The sequence below is a fragment of the Lathyrus oleraceus genome, chromosome 5 (genome assembly GCF_024323335.1).
Source record: "Lathyrus oleraceus cultivar Zhongwan6 chromosome 5, CAAS_Psat_ZW6_1.0, whole genome shotgun sequence".
Taxonomy (NCBI): Eukaryota; Viridiplantae; Streptophyta; class Magnoliopsida; order Fabales; family Fabaceae; genus Lathyrus; species Lathyrus oleraceus.
The window spans coordinates 223,622,511-223,633,425 of NC_066583.1; the positions used below are offsets into that span (position 1 = coordinate 223,622,511).

Here is a 10,915-nt window from a genome sequence, read left to right on the forward strand (position 1 = left end):
AAGTTGTAGAAAAGTGCTTTTGCGATAGTGTAATCGGTTAACAGAAATGGAGTAACAGGTTACACTTCTTAAAAACACGTTTTGGGCCAAATTTGAGGGGTGTAATCAGTTACAGGTTTTTGGGTAACCAGTTATCTAGTGTAACAGAGGCCATGCAGGGGCTGGAGAGAGGGGTGTAACCAATTACCAGTTTTGGGGTAACCGGTTACTATGTGTATATTGGCAGTAGGTTGCGCTACTGGATGTAGGGTAACCGGTTACTAGTTTTGGGGTAACCGGTTACACTGGGAGAATTTTTCTAAAAACTTTAAAAAATCATAAATTTTGTTCCGAGTGTCCGATTAGAGTGTCGTTCAAAGTGTCAGAAAACTGATAGTGTGTACTGTCATTAAAAATTGGTTTCAATACCTGAAAATGAATATTTTCCTGTTTGATGGTGTTGATAGGCATTGAAATGTTTATATATTGGTGTGATATAATTTTAAATGCTTTGTTGTTGCTTGTTATGTTGTATGTTGATGTTGTTGAGTTGTATAACATGTGTTTGATGCATGATGGCAAATAATGGCAGTGTATGTTGACTATGGAGGTGGGTCATTGTGTGTGATGTTGTTGTTGCATGTATTGTAATGTTTAATGCATTCTTGTCGTTGGACAAATGGTCAGTTGTTGGTGAGCCTCAAATCCTATTGTGTGGATTAGGCCAGTAACTGATTTCGGAGGTGATAGAATCAATGAGACATTATCAGAGGTGATGGTAACGGATTGATGACTTTGATTCTAGTAGGTGAGAATAGAAGTGGTGAACCTGAGTGTTCACGTACTGGTATCACATGCATTGAGTTGAGTTGTTGAGTCTCATTGCATTGTACATTGGTTGCATTTGTCATTGTGCTGGATGGTTGATTTTGTTGTTATTATGTTGGATGGTTGTTATGTTGCTATTATGTGTGAATAGTCATTGTGTGGATTATATGGAATTGTATCGTTCAATGGGTGATGTGCATGTGATAGTCTAATGCTTACTTATATCATGCTTTCCTTTATATAATTATGATATCTCACCCCTTCTGTTTGAATGTTTCCTCCACGTGGGTAACATGCAGATAATCCGAAGTAGGAGCTCAGATGTAAGGGGAAGATGAAGTCTTCCATTTATTTTTATGTTGACGTCTGCTCTGTTGTGTAACACCGGGGAATTGGGAACATTGTGTCTTTCATTATGTTTTAACAATTCTTATTTGACATGTTATGTTGACGTTGAATATGTTGTGTTAACTGATTGTTATTGTTTTTCAACTGCTATTTAATAAAAGTTAACAATTCAGACATGTAATTATTACTACTATTTTTATTAATGTCAAGTGTTACATGTCCATTCGATTGACAAGGTTGATTGTATGTTGTAATGTAGCATCCAAAATTACATGTTGAATTATTTTACTTTGATAAATGTTTTAAATTTTTACGGGGAAAATTTAGGATGTTACATAGTGGTGTCATACCCCAAAATTTGCCCTACTTTTTTTTAATTTGCCTGGCTTAAGGTTTTGTTCATTTTCATACTTTTTCTATTTTGATCATGCACTCATCGGCATTTGCATATGGTAACAAATTTAGGCCAAAGATTCAATGATAATGAATTTAATTCGTTTAAGTGGATTTTCGAGGTGGATATTATTTGGTAATTATTCGGGTTTATTTCCCGTATTACTTGTGGTGAGGATCATCTCTTTATTTGAGATTCATGGTTGTCAGGAGAGATTGAAACGATCATCAATTAATTAAGAGGTTTGCTTGGATTCAAAGGAAAGGGAAAAGTTGGAATAAAACGGAAATTTCATTCATTTAGTGGAAAATATCACTTCTCAAAAGTACTAAAAGTCGTGGGTTAAGCCACTCAAAATCCAAGCCAAAAGTGGTAGAAAAATCAAGGCAAATGCATGAAAATTCAAGTTCAATTACTAGTGACTATTTGCCTTACATCCTAACTTGATATTTTTGCTAACTCCAACATCATTGGTCTTTAACTACCCTTAACTATCTATTTTTCCACAAGCCATCCATTTACCTAATTACCCTTAACTACCATAACTTCCAAACTAACACAAAACTTCCAAACAAACACAAATCTCAACTTCCATTTTTTTCAGTCAATCCTAGCCACTCTTAACATTTAATCCTATGGTTGAAATTGGTGATCCGCAAGTAACGATTAAATTAACTCCTAACCGTTGATAAACCAATTACTTGGATCATAATCCAAGGGTGATCATTCACCTACCAATTCTATATAAACATGTAGCTTCTCATAATTTTGGCCTAAACTATCTTAACTAACTTCACTTCAAAATTCACCACTAACCATTATTTTTCTTCTTAATTTCTCTCTCGATTCATCTTCTCCCTCACTCTCACTAAAGTTCATCTTCATCACCATTTAGAACTTCAAATTGAAGTGCTAAAATGGTGGAACTTAGCCATCAACAATTTCTATATATCATAAACAATTATCAACCAACAATTCAAGCATTATTATCAACAATTTCTACAACAATCATCATCTAAAGTTTATCAAGATTTATCAATAATCATCATCCAAGATTCATCAATTCAAGTTTATTCATCAATATTCTACATTCATGATTCATCTTCTATATTCATTCATCATCAAGAATAATTATCAAAGTTTGGAAGTTAATTGGATTAATAGAGCGTATTCTTGAAGTATTCCGGATTTCTTTTCGGTGCTCCGTTTTTCAACACTAACTGGAGCAAATCTCCGCTTCGTCGGTAATCCTTTATCTCTTTCCCACCATTGCCATGAATTATCGGATGTTTGTTTGTTGATTGATTTAAGCTATTGTTTTAGATTTGCTTATTAGATAATCACTTATTTTTGCATAAAAACACATAAACTTAAAAAATAATGATTAATTAATTCTTAACTAATGATAACATGTGAATATATCATTTGAATCAATTTTTCACGTTGATCGTGAATATATAATTAGTTTTTCATTTTGATGCATATCTTAGCCGAACCGATTCATTCTTTAATCGAATGTTTGCCCACTTTTTACTTTTTTTGGTATAATCCATAGTTTGTTTCACAATTTAGAGTATATATTTTATTTCTTTGTGAAATTTCTATTCCAATAATATAATAACTCGTTGAATTTTGTTTCGTTGACCGTTGCCGGAAGACTTGTTGAAGTGAGTAAAAAGCAACTGTAAAATATTTTTTAAACATAATATAAATTTGTGTGTTGTTGCATGTTACATAAGTCACCACACTTGTCCTTGTTTAACTGTGTGATCAACCAAGTCAAGTATCGCCAAGCCAAGTGAATCGACATCATGTACTCTCTCTCTCTCTCTCTCTCTCTCTCTCTCTCTCTCTCTCTCTCTCTCTCTCTCTCTCTCTCTCTCTCTCTCTCTCTCTCTCTCTCTCTCTCTCTCTCTCTCTCTCTCTCTCTCTCTCTCTCTCTCTCTCTCCTCTCTCTCTCTCTCTCTCTCTCTCTCTCTCTCTCTCTCTCTCTCTCTCTCTCTCTCTCTCTCTCTCTCTCTCTCTCTCTCTCTCTCTCTCTCTCTCTCTCTCTCTCTCTCTCTCTCTCTATATATATATATATATATATATATATATATATATATATATATATATATATATATATATATATATATATATTATGGTTTTAGTTTAGAGATATTACAGTAGTTCTAGATGTAATTTTAGTTTTAAAATATTTTAGATTAGAAATATTATTGTTTTAGCATATAGTTTTATAATATTTTAGTATAGAGTAGAAATATTATAGTTTTAGTCTAAAAATATATTATTTTTAGCATATAGTTTTATAATATTTTTAAGCATATGTTCTTAGTTTAGAAATTTTATAGTTTTAGCTTAGAAATAGAATTTTTTTTAGCATATGATTTTGGTTTAGAAATATTATAGTTTTAACATATAGTTTTAACATATTTTTAGCATTTGATTTTTAGTTTAGAAATATTATAGTTTTAGCATATAGTTTTATAATACTCTTAACAATTTTTTTAAACATATTTTAACACGTTAATTTGTTAATAGCATAATTAATTCTAACTAAGATTATTTTTTTAGGATGGAATTAAAGTCCTTAATTAGAAAAAATTAAAATTAATGTATAATTAATATTACATGTTAGCATTAATTTTGACACTTCATTTCTTTTGATATTTTTTTCATGATGTCTTAATCTTGGTGTATTTTTTTTTTTAATTCTAGTCACTCCTTTCAAAATAATTTGCATTCTCCCTTAGGATTATGGCTCGGATTAGAATAAGTGATCTTTTAATCATTAATTTTCATATGATACTTGATTGATGAGTTAATTTGATCCCTAATTGTTGCATGATCACCTAATTAGGCTTTACATGTTATTAACCTTTAGATTAGGTTGTACATCACAGACCATAATTCTCGATATAACTCAAACCCCTTGAGTTAAGTTGATCAAAAAAAAATTGATAAGCTAAATCTTTTGATTCACGTATAATCCCACAGTCTAGTCAAGTGATCAAAAGTCCCTTAATCACTTGATGAGACTATTTTTGTTAAGCTGTGGATCTCAAGGCCTCAAGTCCAGACTTTCATACAAAGAATCCCAGGAAAATCAAATAGTGGATTATACAAGGCACATCAAAGGTGGTTCTTCAAGAGCTTGTCAAATCAAAGTTAGAATTGTGTGGCATGAGCCTTAAGCAATAGAAAAGGAATGGGATTGGAGAATTCCTACCCCCATTCTGAATATCTTTGGGTGCGGGACGAATGACCTAGTTGCTCATCGTATTCACCCATATTCATAGACTTTAGCACAATTCAAATCATACGATTGACAAGTCTCTCTCTTCACAAAGTATCAATGCAATAAGCAAGGACTATATCAACAACTTATCAATCATGATTCAAGTTGTACGATACTAGCCTTAAGCAATGGAGAAGGAATGAGACTGGAGAATTTCTATCCCTATTCTGAATATCTTTAGGTACGGGACGCTTGACCCAAATGCTCATTTTATTCACCTACATTCCTAGACTTTAGTGCAATTCAAATCGAACGATTGATAAGATCTTCTTCATCACTACAACAAGCAACAAAGACTCTTCTCCAACAACTTTAATGTTAAGATAAGAATTATACGCCACGAGCCTTAAGTAGTACAGAAGGAATGAGAATGGAGCTTTCCTACCCCCATTCTGGATATCTTTGGGTGCGGGACGTTTGGCCTGTTGCTCACTATATCAACCTTTAATCATAGACTTTAGTATGGTTCTTACCAAGTAATTATCAAGGCTCTTCCATAATCTATCACTTCTTTTGCCTCAATCATCTTTGTTTCATCCCTAGTGGGTTGAACTACGAAAGCTCTGATTTACTTATTGATTATAAGGATACGTAGGCAGTAGAATTCAGATTCTCTGTGAGCTACCTTATTTATCAATCAATCATTTTCTTTTGCCTCATCAATCATCTTATTTTCATGCCTAATAGGCTGAACTACGAAAGCTCTGATTTCCTTATTGCACTATAAGGATACGTAGGCAGGAGAACTCAGATTCTCCGCGAGCTACCTTATTTATCAATCAATCATTTTCTTTTGCCTTATCAATCATCTTGTTTTTAACCCTAGTGGGCCGAACTACGAAAGTTGTGCTTTTCCTTATTGAACTATAAGGATACGTAGGCAGGAGAGTTCAGATTCTCCATGAGCTACCTTATTTATTAATCAATCATTCTTCATTCATCAATCAATACCATCTTTTTGAGATCAAATGTCAATGTTCCTTGGTTTCCATGTTCATCCTTTTAGGACGCCTAATGAACAGTCTGCCTTATGAACCAAGAGTTGTTTGGCTTGTACCCAAACATTTAATTCGCTTTGTTTCTGGTTATGACAGGAGTGGGTATGTGTAGGTCCCTCCACATCCTACTCAATACCTCTTTCTCTCTTCGGTTCAAAGTTTATTCTTTCATGGATCCAAAATACTATTCTTTTTTGATCTCGAACTGTTTGTTCCCCAACAAGTGATATATTATTTCTTCTTGTGGGCCTCATACTCATCATTTTAGGACATTTGTCCATCTTGTGAACCAAGAGTCGTTTGACTTGTACCCAAACATCTAATTCATTATTTTGGTAATACAATACAGTGGGTATGCCTTTGTTCTTCCGCATCTTAGTCTGTACCTTTTCACTCTTGGATTCAAAGCCAGTTTACCTTATGAGTTCCCATTATTCTGATGGCACAAGTTATACTCTCTCCTCAATGTAATCATACTCTGGGAGTTTTTTGTCTTGTTAATCCTAGTTTTTTTAAACAAACACTTCATTTTCTTCTCTTTATTTTCGTGGTTCCATGAACTATGATGCTCTGAATTTCCCATTGCACAGTGAGAATACGTAGGCACGAGGATGCGAATCCTTGGTGAACATACTTCTAATTATTCCTTCTTCTGCCTTAGGGCTCCGTCCATATCTTTCATGATCAATTATCCACCTTCGATCATAAACCACTCACCTAGTGACATATTATTCCTTTGAAATCAGATACACTTCTTTGGAAACCCATATACATCCTTTTAGGACGTCTAGTGAAGAGTCTGCATTCATACCAAGAGTTGTTTGGATTGTCCCCTGACATTTAATTCCTTCTTTTTGACCAAGATGCTTGTTTCCCTTTATGGTACGAATTCCATTTCTACTATGGACTCCAATACACCTTTACCTTTGGTTTCAAACTATACCTCTTCGGTCACTTGTTACCAAACCCCAATTCTTTGACTTTGGTCATTCATTTCACTCATCCCCATAATACATCCATATTCTACCTTCATTTACTTCATGTGATATACCTATTCTTTGATCCAAATACATTATCCCTTTGAGCTTCATCTTGTACCTCTTTGTGAACCAAGAGCAGATTCATTTGTCTTGTTAGACCTTGTAGCTTAGATAAACATCTCCTTACTTACTTTGCATCCGTATTCAGGAAATCCTTCTTTTTTTGGTCATTCCAATATAGTGACACCATGTCTTAGACCCCTCACTTGTTGGTTCATACCAGTTTTACTCTTGGGTTCATATTTCACTCCTTGTTGGAGTTCGAATAACGTTATCCTTTTGGTTTAGACCATACTTTGATCATAACTTCTTTTCACCTCCCACCACTAGTTCTTTGAACTACGGAGCTCTGAATTCCTTATTGCACTATGAGGATACATAGGCATGAGGGCCTCAATCCTCACCGAGCACTTTATCTATTCCTTTTCCTTTTCCAATTTCTTTTGCGAGTAATCTTTAGATATAACACCCATTCGAGCAAGAACAATCAAAACGGTTCCCATGGAGTACCATGTATGTTTGGGATGCTAATACCTTCCCCTTGCATAACCGACTTCCTTACCCAACATATCTCTTTCCCCCGGGTTTTATCGATGTTTTCCCTTTCCTTCGGGAATAAATAAAGTTTGATGGCGACTCTTTTATATGTTCAAGCATGCAATACTTTCGGGTATATTTCCGCTAGCTTCAAGTGGTATCAGAGCAGGTCGGTCTGTCCGACCAAGTTGTTGAGTCGGTGTGGTGTGACAGTTGAATTCTATCGATGTAGTCTCTCTAACCATTGTTGTTGGTGGTGGTGGTGTGAAACAGAAAATGGCTGGAAGAAACAACGCTGCTATTGTTGTTGCTTTACATGTTGTTGCTCAGGCTATGCAGAATCATCCTAATTACGGTGGGAACGACGAGTTCGACATTTGGGGAAGTTCCAGAGGAACAACCTTCCTACTTTCAAGGGTAGGTACGATCCTGATGAAGCGCATACTTGGCTCAGGGAGATTAAGAGGAATTTTAGAGTGATGGGTTGCTCTGAAGAACAGAAGGCGCGGTTCGGTACACATATGTTAGCTGAGGAAGCGGATGACCGATGGATCAACACTCGACAAGTATTGGATGTTACAGCTGAAGTTGTAACTTGGAATGTATTCCGTAGGAAATTTCTGAGAAAGTACTTTTCTGAGGATGTTCGTGGGAAGAAGAATATTGAGTTTCTTGAGCTGAAGCAGGGTAACTTGTCGGTTACTGAGTATGCTGCCAGATTTATGGAGCTTGCTAAGTTCTACCCTCATTATAATGAGGCGACTGTTGAGTTCTCGAAGTGTAAAAATTCGAGAATGGTTTGTGTCCTGATATTAAAAAGGCGATTGTATACCAACAGATAAGGAGGTTTCCAGAGTTGGTGAATAGTTGTAGAATTTATGAGGGTGATAGTAAGGTTCTATCGGCTCACTACAAGGGGCTGAGCGAGAGAAGAGGAAAGCTGAATCTGAACCGTGGGAAGCCATATAGTGCTCCAGCTGATAAAGGTAAATAGAGAGCTGCTGATGGTAAGAGGCCAAGTGAGGGAGGCACTCCTACTCCTCTTAAGTGTTATAGGTGCGGTGAGTTGGGTCATCGTGTCAGTGAATGTAAGAGTGATGTGAATAAGTGTTACAAGTGTGGGAAGCCATGACATCTAGTTGTTGATTGCAAAGAGAATATGGTGACTTGCTACAACTATGGTGAACCAGGACATATCAACACTCGTTGCCCGAAGCCTAAGCAAGCTTCAACTGGAGGAAAGGTGTTCGCTCTTACGGGGACTCATACTTCTAGTGATGACAGGTTGATCGTAGGTACATGTTACACTAATAATACGCCATTGATTTCTATTATTGATACTGTTGATACTCATTATTTTATTGTTGCCCACTGTGTGAAAAGGCTAGGCCTTGTTGTGTCTTCTATGAGTGAAGAAATGGTTATCGAAACTCCTGCTAAGGGCTCGGTGACTACTACTTCAGTTTGTTTGAATTGTCCTATGTTAATCTTTAATAAAGATTTTAGCATTGATCTTATTTGCTTGCCATTGGAGAATCTTGATGTTATCTTAGGGATGAATTGGTTGGAGTTCAATAATGTTTATATCAATTGTTATAACAAGTAGGTGCGGTTTCTTACTCCTAGTGAGGAGGAAGAAGTTGGTTTCTTGTCTACTAGAGAGTTGAAGGAGCTTTTGGAAGAGGAATATCATGTGTTTGCACTGTTCGCGATGTTATCTGCTAAGAGTCAGACAGTGATTGATGAATTGCAGGTAGTGCGGGATTTTCTAGAGGTGTTTCCAGATGACACTTCAGATGTACCGCTAGAGAGAGAGGTGGAATTTTCTATTAATCTTGTCCCTGGTACCAGACCAGTTTCTATGGCACCACACAGGATGTCTACATCGGAGTTAACAGAGTTGAAGAAAAAACTTATAAGATCTACTAGAGAAGAGATTTGTGAGACCAAGTGTGTCACCTTAGGGAGCTCCGATGTTGTGAGTAAAGAAGAAATACGGTAGCATGAGGTTGTGTATGGATTACCAATGTCGCAACGCGAAAAACAACCAGCGGGAAAAGACACAGAGCCGCCACCATGCATTATTTATCCCAAAGGAGGGAAAGGAAACGCTCGAAGTAAACCTGAAAAAGGGAAAGGAATGGTCTTACGACCAGAGATTGCAAGGTACGGGAGTCGGTTACGCAAGGGGAAGGTATTAGCACCCCTCACGTCCACCGTACTCGACGGGATCCACGCTCAAAAGAAAAGAATAAGGTTGCTGAATAACTGCTCAAAGAATGCACACACACTGGAATAAAAACAGATGAAGGAAGATGGAGGAAGGGGACTCGGCAGGATGTCGCTTCTTGGGCCTACGTAGTTTGTCAGAAACAAACATCAGAGTCAACGTAGTTCGAGGAAATGGGGAACAGGCTCGCTAGGATATCACATCCTATGCCTACGTATCTCATCTGGAATGAGAATCAGAGCTACCGTAGTTCGGCTAACGCACGCCGAAACAAAACACAACACAGAGACGCTGAGACGTCAAAAGAAACACACAAGGAAACGGAATGCCAATGGCTGGGCTTATATCCGACTCCACACAAAACAGGAAATAGATAGCCAATCAATGGTCTTACATCTAACTCCTCAAAACAAAACAGGAAACAGATAGCCAATCAATGGTCTTACATCTAACTCCTCAAAACAAAACAGGAAACAGATAGCCAATCAATGGTCTTACATCAGACTCCAAAACAAGCAAACAATCGCTAACCAGCGAACACCAAAGGTTCTCCAACTGACAAACTAAAAGGGAGTCTGGAACTCGAGCCTAGTAGCTGTCAAGCAAAACACACGCAAAAAGAAAAAAGGTGCCCGGAGAGATCTCGCACGATCTCCTGTCTACGTACCTCATCTGGTAATGGGATCAGGGCGACGTAGTTCCCCTTTACAGGGGAGAAACTTTCTCCTAACCAGAGACCGGGGAATAACGAACTAAAAGGGAGACTGACTCGAGCCTAATAGTTGTCATGCAATCAATAATAGTCCTAGGTTGAGGTATCTAAACAGAACCTAACTCGCACAGGCAGCAAGTCAATACGAACAGCAAATCAACAGGTATGAAAAGCAAGCACACAAGCAATCATCACACTCTATATGCAAACAAGCGGCTCATACAAGGCTGGGCTTTAGTCAAGGGGTCATATCAACCTCGACAAACAAGCCAACACTGGAAGGGTATGATGAAGCTCTTAACCACTGACATTGACCTTCAGGGTGAGCAGATGAAAGGTAATGAGGGTTGGACCTCATAGCTCTTAACCCGGGCCTGGGTGAGCTTGAATCAATGAAAACGTGGGGGTCCAGAATGAGGGACCCTATTCCACTTGACTGACTCTATACAAGGATCTTGGGTTAGGTTCAAGAGCATCAGCACGTAGTGCGAGCATAATGAACGACTCAACGACTAACAGGGGACTGGCTACTAGTCCCTTCTATCTGTCAA

General features: G+C 37.2%; 1 protein-coding gene across 1 annotated transcript; it reads left to right on the forward strand.

Moving 5' to 3' along the window:
- Positions 1 to 7,698: 7,698 nt before the first annotated feature.
- On the forward strand, positions 7,699 to 9,424 carry LOC127079837 (uncharacterized). Its single transcript, XM_051020204.1, has 6 exons — positions 7,699 to 7,839; positions 7,923 to 8,219; positions 8,261 to 8,408; positions 8,562 to 8,706; positions 8,806 to 8,884; positions 9,029 to 9,424. The coding sequence occupies exons 1-6, from the start codon at positions 7,699 to 7,701 to the stop codon at positions 9,422 to 9,424; spliced, it is 1,206 nt and encodes a 401-aa protein (XP_050876161.1).
- Positions 9,425 to 10,915: the final 1,491 nt, after the last annotated feature.